Consider the following 13,036-nt stretch of genomic DNA (forward strand, 5'->3'; position numbering starts at 1 on the left):
TTAAATATACATGTATAAAACCTCCGCTTACAGTTGTATGCATATAATGCTCTAAGGTATGTACGTGCGTACATACATTCAACTATCTTAATTCTTGCCAAAGTTCTTACCCACGTGGGACTTTAGTGAAGCGAAATTCTTGATCGATCTTCTGTTAGTCGATCGAATTACATATTTTTTTACTGATATAAATGCGGATCCGTGATAGGAGAAATAATAATTTTACGTTTACAGCACGGAAGAATCGAAGTTAAGTGTAGTGCCCTCAACTTATCGACGCAGTTTTCAGATCATAATCGGTGTCAGGTATCAGTGATGCCTCTTTAGGTGCTCTTGTGGTTCAGCGTCGACTGAAAATTGCCAAAGCAGCCAGCCATGGGTATTATTCTTTTCAAGCATGGAAAGGAGCACGACTGGGCGGCGGTAACTGCCATGCCCTACATTTACCTCCACGCCAAAGTTAATTGAGTCGGTAGCGGTAGGGGACTCCTGTACCGAAGTTCGCCAGGCTTCAAAAAAATTACTGTTCCCCAGAATTTTTTTCCAATATTACGAAAACTATGCATCCCAATCGTTTCCTTTGCGGCCTTGGATGTTCCGTGAGGAATAGAATCTCATAAAATCAATCGAAATCGACAAAATTTCATGGCGTGTGAATCGTGAAATGTTGGTGCGTCGCTTAGGTCGATTAAAATCTAAGCCTAGGCAACTTATATTTAAAAAAAAAGGGCATGAAAACGCGGTAATGAGTTACTACGAAATTGTTACAATCGACGATTTTCCATGATTGGAGAATTCAGCTCGGAGTCATGGTAATCAGAGTTTTCAGACGTTTCACAGATGTTTTGGTGTCTATTTGTTTGGGATTGCATGGAGAAATGCACTCCTACTTTTTTTTGATAAAAGATGTCTAGGCTCAGATTTTAATCGACATTAGTGACGCACGCATATTTCACAATTCACACGATGTAAAATTTCGTCAATGTTGATTGTTTTTGTGCTTTTATCAGAATCTATTCCTCAAGAATGTTCCAAGACCGTGAAGACACCGGAACTGACTTTCGCGTCAAATTATAAAATGTTTTGAAAAAAATCAGCATTTAATTCATTACATGATTAATCTTGTAAATTCGATAAAATAATCACATAATAAATTACTATACAAATAATGAAATTAATAATCATATGAAGTGGCATAATCGGAACCGAAACAAATATCGTGCAGAAATCTTTGGCTTATCAGGTGGAGGGCTTGTTAAAATATCCATGCTCTCATCCGAGGGGGTAGAAAAAAAAAATTCTCAGTGGAACAAATCAAACGACACTTCGAAAAATCCGATAACTCATTGTGAGTGCGGTGAACAGTCCCTTCTGAACGTGGTTCTGAACATTCTGAACATGGTTCCGAGTTAGATTCTCTGAACAAGGACCCCAAATGTCGCATGCGATATCTAGGGTCCAGTTTCAAAAATCCCCAAACCCTGAAATCTTGAACGTCTTGAAAAATGAGTCTGAAATAAGTTTGTCGTCTGAAATCAGCTGCCAGGCTGCTAGCTGTGGAGTGTATAGTAGGGGGGGATATCTTAAGGGTTATAAAAAGTGAGCTGATTATGGGTACAAATAAGAGTGGTGCTGTGAAAACGTAAGTTGCTGATCTGAACCATCTGAAGTTAGTTTCAAATATCATAAGTTTAAGTGTAACTAACTTCAACATTCAACTTTGTAATAATCGGCGCCACGTCGGTTATTCTATGTTCCCTTACTTGCCTACAGAATTTGACCACATTCTGACTGCGCCATACGTTAGAGAGTGCCCTCCTTCTATACACTCCAAACTGCTAGTCATAAAAACTCCCTAGAACACAGGCAGGGCTAGTCGTTAATTCGTTAGCGCAAACGCAAAAGATTACCGACAGCATTGAAAGGTGCTGTGCCAGTAATTGAATTGTGTGATGGAAGGAGACAGCCGATTGGAAGAGGAAGAAAAAGAATCCATGTGATGTGATAATCGGACGAGGCCTAACATATCTATTTTTTTTTCTGGTCTAGTGTGGTGAAATATGTAAGTCGTGTAGTGCACGTATTGCAAACGTTGGTAAATGTGTAGGCGTGCATGTATTTGCCTATACGTGCTTGACTGCGTACATGCATCGAAAGCAGGTATAAGCAGAAGTTGTCGCTAGTGCAGTGGTAATTTTTGCAGTACTTGAAAAAAAGAAAGACAATCAGCCAATAGACATTTTATCAGCATGAAGTGTCCAGAGATACGACGGATAACGTTCGCGCATCGTCTGTTGTGAATCATAATGAAGATATAAATACTGGCTACTAACTATACAATGTACGCATGGTGTGTATGTATGTACGTACATACATACGTACTGGCATGCGCTGAAGTGGAGAAGTGACAAAGTAAGACTAGATAACACGCCGTACGCGTACGGCGTGCATGTAGTAGGTAGAGGCCCCTTGTAAACGTCGCCAGTCGCCACTGCCTATCGCCTGTCGTCGCTCGTCAGTCTTCAGTCTATCTACTAGATCAGAGTCTGAGTTTGATCACGTCCTCCGTAGATCCAAGTCCGCGCCCTCGCCGGCGATCGTCCGACGCCACGATGCCGTTGACACCCCCGACGTCTTTGCCCTCCTTGTCAGTGTCAATATTATTGTCAGTTCCGTTATCCTCGTCGTCGTCATCGTCATCGCCATCGCCATCATCTTCATCATCATCATCATCATCATCACCATCATCATCATCATCATCATCATCATCATCATCAGTATCATCATCATCATCGCCGTCGTCGTTGCCGTCGCCGTTGTCGCTGTCATTGTCTTCGCAGCTTCCGTTGCCGTTGCCACCGCCCGTACACAGCACCACCACCGCAGAGCAAACCGTCGACGCGCCTCGGTCTCGCTACGTCGCGATGTAGCTTTCCCATCGATTCGGTTTATTTTTTTATTATCGAGTGTCCGTAAACGTTGACACTATCCGTACCACAGAAAGAAGGGGTTAGTTTCCATGTCGGAAGACTCGGACTTGTTTGCGTCCAACGATAATATTCGTTCAAGTGCCTTTTTTTAATCTTATCATTACTACTGTAAGCAAGACCTATACCAAAACCAATACCAAAATAAGAATATCCAATGAATAATACCGGAACGTTGTGACAGGCCGCCTTGCATCCTTTTCTTGTGGAACCTCACTGGTGCGGAAAATTTGTAATGAAATCGTTAATGAGTTAACGAGATAAACCAACCCACCAGGTATACCTCAGATATCGGGGACAGCCGGTCAGGTATAAAACGGAACTGGGGACGTTCTTTCAGACAAAAAATTAGACTTAGATAAGACCAGTGACCTAGGAAGGAAGCGTCCCGTTACAGTCTGCAATCCGCTCGACATAATGTCACAATTGAATATAAGTTCGGGAAAGCGAGGCCGTGGAGTACCGGGCACCTCAGCATCGGCAGCCTCTGCATTGAGCAGTTCTGCGGATCTAGCCAGCCTCTTCGAATGCCCCGTGTGCTTTGACTATGTCTTGCCACCTATACTGCAATGCCAGAGCGGTCATCTAGTATGCAGCAACTGTCGCCCCAAGCTCAACTGTTGTCCCACTTGTCGGGGTCCCCTAGGTTGGTACATACATTATTCACCAACTTTGTCCCAGTTACTTATACTTTTATAGTATCTACCTATGTTTGACTGTGATGGGTACCGATGATGTTATCTTCTCGTCCAGTTTACCTTGAATTTACAAAAAAAAAAAAACAAACAACCGAACAGGTAACATCAGGAACCTGGCAATGGAGAAAGTAGCGAGCAATGTAATGTTCCCCTGCAAGTATTCGACAAGCGGTTGTACTGTATCTCTTGTCCACACGGAGAAAGCTGATCATGAGGATGCTTGTGAATTTCGACCCTACAGTTGCCCTTGCCCCGGTGCTTCTTGCAAGTGGCAGGGATCTCTCGAACAAGTCATGCCTCACCTTGTTATGAGCCATAAGAGTATTACCACCCTTCAAGGTAATCTGCAAATATTAGTCTAGCTTACAACTATTTGTAATAATAGATGCAACAGACTAATCACTAGGAAAGACAGGGATTTTTTCTTACTGTAATTGGTGATGTGCTGTAATTTGGAAACATATTCTGCAACAATCCTATTCTCTTCTAGGTGAAGACATCGTATTTTTAGCAACGGATATCAATCTTTCTGGAGCAGTAGATTGGGTTATGATGCAGTCATGTTTTGGTCATCACTTTATGCTTGTCTTGGAGAAACAAGAAAAGTATGATGGACATCAGCAATTCTTTGCCATTGTTCAACTAATTGGTTCAAGGAAACAAGCTGAAAACTTCGCGTACAGGTAGATATTATTTTTTTATAATCTCGTGACTATTTCTTATTTGCCACTGAGGTCACAACAGGCAGGTACTGGAATAAAACGTAGGAGATACTTGATTTTTATCGAACTGTCAATGACATACGTGAATGAATTAATTTCAACATATCAATTTTTCAAAATATTCATCATTGATTTATTGACTTGAGATATATTCGTCGGAAAAATCGAGGACTCGAAAAAATATTCAAGAAAAATGATTTGTCTGATTTGAATTTTTTAATTTAATTATTTTATTCCTATTCCGATATTCCTAAGAGTGAATTGGAATGTATTTTGCACTTTTTGTCATTTACCATACGTAAAATATCGTCTGGATTATTTATTGCTTATGGGGAAATATTTTAGCACAACGGAGTCCTATTCCATAACGTAGCCATTTTTCCCTAACTTTTAAAGATTAATCTAAATATCAGATAGAGCCTGCATTATTATAATTTATGTCAGGGATATCATAGAGTTAATATTATGTTACATCATTATAGTTATAGTACATGGCTCTCTATAAATAATATACTTATAACCAGCTTTATAGTCAGGATCAAGTCCGCGGACTTCCATCGTAAATGGATTGAATATACATATACAATCTCTACTAAACGCTGTTTATATTTTCATGCATATTTATGAATATATGATTATATACACAGTATAGAATAATGAAGACAAGATAAGACCTGTGAGTTTAAAGTTTGGCTGTGAAAGTTATAATGGCATCTGAGTCTGGTTTTTTCTTTCTCGATATTTCAGATTGGAATTAAATGGTCATAGACGACGGCTTACGTGGGAAGCTATGCCAAGATCTATCCACGAAGGTGTATCTTCTGCTATTCTTAATTCAGACTGCTTAGTGTTTGATACGTCGATGGCACAATTATTTGCCGATAATGGAAACCTTGGGATCAACGTGACCATTTCTATGGCCTGAAATAAACAAATGATCAGATAGCAAGCAAATGAACAATGCTGGACAGTGAAAATCGTTTATGGCATCACATATACAGTGGAAATGTCTACATTCGATAAGGTCACCTTACATGACTTCCCGTTCCTACCGCCTTGCTTTACTTGGAACAAAGGTAGAGCATTTTTCCATCGTTAGCGCAATCACTGTTTACAAGATAGCAGATGTAATTTGCCCAACATTAGGTTCGCAATTAATTTCTAACTATTCGCTAGTAGTTACAATGCCGATTATCTGGTAAAACTGGTTTACATTAGTAGATTTAATCGTGAGTACACAAACATACTTTTTCTATAAATAATTCTGCTAATTTTGGTATAGTTACTGTCCACACAGAGCCAGTAATTCAGTAGAGAAGAGTTGACAATCGCAACAGTTGCCAAATAATAACAAATTCTGTAGATTCGCATGTTTCGGACCCAGCTACTGAGCACCAGAGTCCCTACGAAACAGAGTCCGGCCAATCTTCTCTATCTTGGTCCTCATTTTCTGATGAATCGAAATTGCGCGAAGTTTTAAACACATATAAGTAGGTAGAAACGTTAATATTAATAAACAAACATATTACAAGCTAATATTGCAATATGTTTATTATACAAAATCAACGTTTCTACCTACTTATGTGTTTAAATCTTCCCACAATTTCGGTTTATCAAAAAATGGCGGCCAAGGCGGAGGCAATGACCTGACTCTGTTTTGTAGGGTCTCTACTCTGTACTATCGCAATAACCTACTACTTCACACGTGCTATTCACTCTACTTTGCCCGCTGCTATGTTCAGTACCCTAGTTGCACTACCCCAAGATGCAGTAATGACAAAGTACAAACTATACCTTCTTACTCTACTACTAAATCCACCTATGTAAACCAGGCAGTAGGATTGGGACGAAATTGACAATTCCAGAGTAATGTCTTTATTGCACATAGAAGTTTTATTTTATTTCGTCAGACCAAGTATTCAGTTATATAAACAGCTATTGAGGGTCAGTATTTTATTTTGGCCGATTTTCGTTATTGTAGTAGCAATGATTGCAGCGAATAATTTAAAAAATTTGTACGTGAATCTCTTCAACTCATCAGTTGGAAGTTGGAAAAAGTATTTTTAGACTTCTCAGAATCATTAATATTTTAAATTTGATGATATTGGAGACACTAAATGAAATGCTTTAAGAAAAATGGAAATCGTCAAGACTTTGCGCATATGCATCATATTCATATATTTATTAAGATCTAGGATAAGTTCAACACAATCTAAGAGTGACATGATTATGTATAACTTTTTTTCTCGTTCTCGTGCATACATGTTAGGATGGCCTTTCAAAATGGTTTCGAACCTTCGAAAAACGGCTCGAAATGAATAAATAAAAATCCGGGCTCTGTACCTCAATAGCAAATGGTGCCTATCAGATAAATGCCATTGATTTTTATGCACTTCTAAAGTACATTGTCGGAACAGGTTCATGAAAATTTTAGGTACTTCTGATGCGATATTTCAAGTTAAATGTTTTGTAGCTATATGAAATATCACGTCGGGGATTGATGAACTTTAATTCATATGGATTTCGGATTTTTTAAATGTTGACTATACATGGTGTACAGTCATAATTTGTGAATCCCAGAAAATTGATGTTATTCGAATGAACAACAAAACGATCTTATAGACATCATTTGTATTTGAAATATCAAGTTGCATATTAATACCGATTTTTGTTCGGCAATGGTTCACTTAAAATTCAGTGAAGCCCATCTTCTAAGGGCCACCCTATTACATATACCTACATGCAATATCACATGTATACATATAAAATCTAATAAAATGAGCGCATACAGATTAGTATACAATTATAGAACTCAAGGCTTTATGGACTTCGGTCAACACCCAGCAGCGTACCTTCAATGCACATGAAAATGCAAATCCCACGCTTACTATTGAGCAAGCTCGGTGTTGTCAATTCCCAGTCAGGCTACGCTCGCGCAAAACACAAGCTCATTCATTTGAAATACATGGGAAATCAATTCAAGCCTTACATTATATCTGAGGTGAATTTTTCGATGATCCATGCAACTCTGAAAAACTTCGTTATCATGTTGTCAAAATAAATTTATTGAAATTTTACAGACCAAAGAACAAATACCCCATTTCTCGAATAGCAACTGATTCTTTTTTGAGGCCCAGAGATCACTAAAGAAATCAAGATCGCAAATTATGAAATATTGGGTATGCCTACATCTATCAGTGGGCAGTATATTTGTACACAGAAAACATGAGGTGAAGTCAGTCACTTGAGTTACTCAGGATTACTCTATACCCTTACATTATCCACTATGGGATGGCTCCACTATGACTATTAGCACACCAATTCAGTATATATCTTTTCTATAGCAACTCCACCTGCTTCTACCTGTCCATTAAATGGAGCTACTTTGCAGCATCCAGGTCCGAAAAATGAGCAAAAGTAAGTGCCGGTTCTTACGTGTATACGACATATGTTCGCCCAATGTTGTTCATTTTATTATTGGCTTACCAATCGTTTCATCAGGGATTTTTTCATCTCCATCCTGTAGATTGAACCCGAACTAAAACTTATTATTTTCTACATTTTCACTTTTACCGTTAATCATGGTACCCTGTCTGCGACTCTGAATATGAACACATTTTGATTAAATAATTCAAATTTCAGAACAAGTCCGTGTTCATATTTCGTATTTATTGTTAAATAGTTTCTGTATCCCAGGACAACTTACTACTGTTCATCTGCACATTGGAGTCGCTCATTCAGTTTTACATTTGTTAGTGTATACAATATTCGCACTTGAATTTTTCTACTAATATTTAATCAAACTGTCATATGTCGGGTATAAAAAAGTAACTGAACGATTCAAAATACATCACTGATGATAAAATTTCTGATTAGTATTTAGAGTTATGTTAATAAGCTTAAGATTCAGAATTAGTAACTTTAAGATAATGTAATTAATGTTTTAATCATTGATTTTGTGTCTGAGACATACTCACAGTGTTCGCCGAAGAATAATCTTCAGCCAATTATCACAGTTTTGGACTGAAAGCAGAGAAAAAACAAAAAAGCTGAGGACCAAACTTGCCCTCAAATTGAGTAATTTCAGTTCCACATTAAATTGTCATTATTCGTTTCAATTTTCTTGTTGATAATGTCACTTTGGTACAAAATTGAATGTCCTACATCAGAAGAGATGTCAGCTGGCAAGTCACTTTTTTTTTCATTTCATCATGGTGCTTTTGCGTACTTTCAATGCCTTTGCACTCCTTTCTTTTATGAAATACCTGTTTAAAGAAAATAAAAATTCTTTTCGAAAGTTGTGTAATTTTTTTTCAGTATTTCTAGCTATATTCGGAAATGCGATTGAATCATACTGTATATATTTTATACCTATAATGATTGGATATAATATTTTTGGTTAATTATAGTACTATTATAATGATTTTTAGTTGTTATACAGGTATAGGTATATATTTCGTGTAGTGATATTTTGAATAGTTAAACGGTTCATTGAATCTATTGGTTACGCGCAATGGAATAGCCATGAACAGCAAAACATACGGTCGTTCCGGTCGGACGTTATACGTGATTAACACAGACTTATAAAGTGCGTTTACACGGCGGCTGTTATTCCGGTTTTGCTATGGCCGACGTAGTAATATATACCGGATTTAAAAGTGCGTGTAACTGGCGCATTACACCGGATATAACGGGCTTACACGCATTTTTAAGTCCGGACTGAAATGCGCACGGGCCTATGCTCCGTATAGCAGCCAGCGACATGAGAGAGAGATAGTTGTGGTTCAGGCGATTAGCACTTGTCTAATACGTAGCGACTATCTCGCACAAAAAAATTAACCATCAGAGCAGGAGACCGATACGCTGAGCATTGAACCCGGCTTGATGTTGATAAATTTTGTTGAAATAAAATAGTTATTTCACATGATTATTAAAGTAAATTAATTACGGATCCGTGAATGTGCATATTAAGGTGTACATGTGGTGAGACGGTGCAGCGTTATTTCCTTCATGCAAAGCCGATGCTTGTTTCGGCCTAACCTGTCATGCGTAAGTCATTGATGTTACAAAGGACTCATAGGTATAATACGCTGATCATACCTAAGCCTGTTACGCTCCCGAGATTTCTCAAACCGTCTGACTAATGTTTGCGGGTCAGTGTGTGTGTGTGTATGTATATATATATATATATATATATATATATATATATATATATATATATATATATATATATATACACACACACACACACACTATATATATATATGCGTGCGACATCGCGGCACTTTAGCCATAGCTATCTCTCTCTTCCCAACCCCCATTCCCATCGCGCGCATCCGTATGCGTACGTGATGTATACTACGTCGGCCATAGTAAACCGAAAAAACAACCGCCGTGTAAACTCACGCCGTGTACTCAGGCAGATAGATTTTGCGGCTGTACACCGAGTTCAAGATATAATCAGAAAGAAACGGCAACAACAGGAGCCGAACCTCTCATTCTAATTGGTGCTCGGCGGATGAAACACATAACCTCATAAAAGTATACCTCCCCGATTGTGTTTTTCAACCTTATTGCTCTCGCTGCCTAGCAGCTGCTCCCCGCCCTTTCGTCGTACAACAGAGAGGTTCAGCTCACGGTGTAAGAATAAGAGGTGGTCCGACTTCCCTACACTCCCTGTGTTGAGCTCTGTGATTATTATGTCTTAGTACGACGGAAACCCGCCAGGGATCTCATGCGTCTGTGAGGATGAGGTAAACCATAATGGCGGCAATCTAGCAGACAGTATTCACGAAAGTTTGACGTTTGCATGTCGAAAATCAAATCTGCTGCTGAAGATTACATGAATACATTAATATTTAACAGAATAAAATAATTGTATGATGAATGTATGTGACTATAGCGACAATATATTAGTGAAAATGAAATGCATGATCAATCGAAAGACCAAAGATTAAATAAAATTCCATCGATACGCTTTCTTGATAAAGAGAAAACGGTAATCACATTGAATCAATCATGCAAAGGATGCACAATAATAAATGTGTGGGTTAATAATAAAATAGTTACGCATAATGTATAATATTATTATTATTATTGTATTCAAATATATTTAAAAAAATTAACCTTTCTTTTTTATGTACAGTATAGTATGGCTTGTGTTTTGTTTACCCTACTAGTCTTTACCATTTCCCGACTTTTTGTTCTAGTTGATTGACGCATTCTCATAACTGTATAGTAATGCAGACAGTATGCAAATGACTTCTTTCTTATGCAAATCACATGGAAACGAGAACTTACAATTTATTAGAGCATCATCAACTGTCATCTGATATAAATTAAGTACGTTGAAGTGCTTTTCGCAAATGAAATGATTGAATTTAAGATCGACGCCAAATTGTTTTACAGCACTGGACCACTTTTGAAATATAGAAGACTGTTTCGTCAGCTCCTAGACATCCGCTTCGACAATCGCGCAAACAACAATTCACCATTTTCTTGCCTTTTGAGTAAACGACAGAAACCCAAACGTCAATCCCGGATTGCCTGTCAACTTTCGTTATTATTACCCCCACACATTTATTATTGCGCATCCTTTGCATGATTGATTCAGTCTGATTACCGTTTTCATTTTATCAAGAAAGCGTACCGATGGAATTTTATTTAATCTTTGGTCTTTCGATTCATCATGCATTTTATTTTCACTAATATATTGTCGCTCTAGTCACATACATTTATCATACAATTATTTTCTTTTGTCAAATATTAATGTATTCATGTAATCTTCAGCAGCAGATTTGATTTTCGACACGCAAACGTCAAACTTTCGTGAATACTGTCTGTTAGATCGCCGCCATTATTGCTTACTTCATCCTCACCGATGCATGAGGCCCCTGGTGGATTTCCGTCGTACAAAGACAAAATAATCACAGTGACCGCGGGTCAGTCGAACCACCTCTTATTCTTACACCGTGGTCCAACTCCAGCTGTGCTCTCTCTTCCTAATTACGGCATCAGCTCGGTGCATAGATCACGCAGTAGTGCTAAAATTCAAATCTCAGATACAGAATTTATGATCCAATGAAATAACAAATCAATATAGGTAAACAAGACAAATATTTGTCTTATTATTTAGGTCTCATTTTATTGCACTGTATATAGACATTTTACATTTTTATATAGAGATGTATATGACATATTTACAGTGTAAGTTTAAAATTGTTTGATTAAAATTATTCGATTAAAATGGCACTTAATGAAATTATAGACCGTTTCACACTCTATTACATCGTAAAAAATACAACATAATATAAATTATTAAATACAGATTGATACGTTTATTTATATAGAAATATTGATTTTTTTACTGTTACGAGAATTTAAAACTCAATGAATTGTATACCTTTTTATTTTATTTTAAATCATTAAACCTGATTGTATTATATAAACTAAATATTGGATTATTTAATGCTATTAACGCGTTATAAATTCGTAAAGATATAAAATACAACACAATAGTAGTACGTATGTATGAAAATATATTTTTTTATTATTGCTCTTTGGATGTAAGATTTCTGTTGAGAAAAAATATTTTTTCTCGTTTTTGGTTATTCAATTATTTTGTAACTAGTCGATTATAAACTATTCAAACATATTGCTTTTAATTACTCTGGATTTGTTTGCATTGGTCTACAAAATTTGGTAATTTTTTTTTTCATTATTACCGGACTTTTTCGATGAGTTTTATTTTGGAAATTCTCAATGCAAAATTATATTGAATACCTACTCAAATACTAAAAATCTAGCAAACATTGTTTCGTAAGTTTATATAAGGCACCAAACTATAACATTTTACTTTTTTACTCGACGTAGCTAATCTGCAATACTAGTTTAAGAATAGAATACAGATATAATACTACGTTGACAATATAAATTAGATATGCATCGTAACGTTACATATTTAATACTTACGTTTTTGTTTTTTTTGGCGGTTGGAAAAAGAGTGCTCTTCGTTAACTCTATATTCTTTCTATATTTCACGAAACATCGCAACCCCATTTTAATCACAAAATTGTATCACACAGAAAATATATTAAAATGTATCACTCTTTTCAAGTTTCTCTCAGACCACGCCTAGAAGAGGTATAAAAAGACCAGGCTATTCTGGATAGGTTATGTGACATCCAAGAATTAGCGTGAGAGAGGGCGGAGAAGAATAGTTAGGATTCTGCGACTGTAGAGGCGCTGCTCACCTTACACGGTCAGCTTCCACCACTACGCTTCCACTCTCTACTATACTCTTTGTTCCGTTCCACAAGTCCTTGCTGTTTCCAAGAAAGTGGCGTTGCACGATAGAAAGTGACGTCAATGATTCACATCCGAGTTAAGCAATTGCTAGGTCAAATGTCACCAAAAACGTATACCCGATATCCTGTTAACTCGTCGACAATATTGACTTCTACGGTATTTATCGGAGTTCAGGTTTGATAAAAATTCATCGTAGCCGTATTGCTACAGCATTCGGCCACGAATAAGATTGTCGAAGCGAAGGTCATTTTAAGGACGCTGCCGATTGACGTTGGCAGCACTGGCTTAAAATTGATCGGACGTATCTATTACCCGGAAAATA

At 37.3% G+C, this 13,036-nt stretch overlaps 1 protein-coding gene and 1 long non-coding RNA gene across 4 annotated transcripts; one reads left to right on the plus strand and one right to left on the minus strand.

The window, feature by feature from the left end:
* The first annotated feature begins 1,883 nt into the window (after window positions 1-1,883).
* On the plus strand, window positions 1,884-5,372 carry LOC124306072 (E3 ubiquitin-protein ligase SIAH1-like). 2 transcript variants are annotated; one of them, XM_046766211.1, is made up of 5 exons: window positions 1,884-2,412; window positions 3,172-3,633; window positions 3,785-4,024; window positions 4,176-4,368; window positions 5,155-5,372. In XM_046766211.1, exons 2-5 carry the CDS (start codon window positions 3,405-3,407, stop codon window positions 5,330-5,332), a joined length of 840 nt encoding a protein of 279 aa, XP_046622167.1. In that variant the 5' UTR covers window positions 1,884-2,412; window positions 3,172-3,404; the 3' UTR covers window positions 5,333-5,372. The 2 variants fall into 2 exon arrangements, with proteins under 2 accessions (XP_046622167.1, XP_046622166.1); XM_046766210.1 differs by having other exon boundaries at window positions 1,884-3,633.
* Window positions 5,373-7,544: 2,172 nt separating this feature from the next.
* LOC124306073 (uncharacterized) lies at window positions 7,545-13,022 on the minus strand. Of its 2 annotated transcripts, XR_006908518.1 has the most exons (4): window positions 12,379-13,022; window positions 11,275-11,450; window positions 9,814-10,147; window positions 7,545-8,672 (listed from the first exon to the last, which is right to left on the minus strand). It is a non-coding gene; the product is annotated as an uncharacterized LOC124306073 (long non-coding RNA). The 2 variants fall into 2 exon arrangements; XR_006908517.1 differs by lacking the exons at window positions 11,275-11,450; window positions 12,379-13,022 and having other exon boundaries at window positions 9,814-10,386.
* Between the last annotated feature and the right edge of the window lie 14 nt (window positions 13,023-13,036).

Source organism: Neodiprion virginianus, chromosome 5 (assembly GCF_021901495.1).
Source record: "Neodiprion virginianus isolate iyNeoVirg1 chromosome 5, iyNeoVirg1.1, whole genome shotgun sequence".
Lineage (NCBI taxonomy): Eukaryota > Metazoa > Arthropoda > Insecta > Hymenoptera > Diprionidae > Neodiprion > Neodiprion virginianus.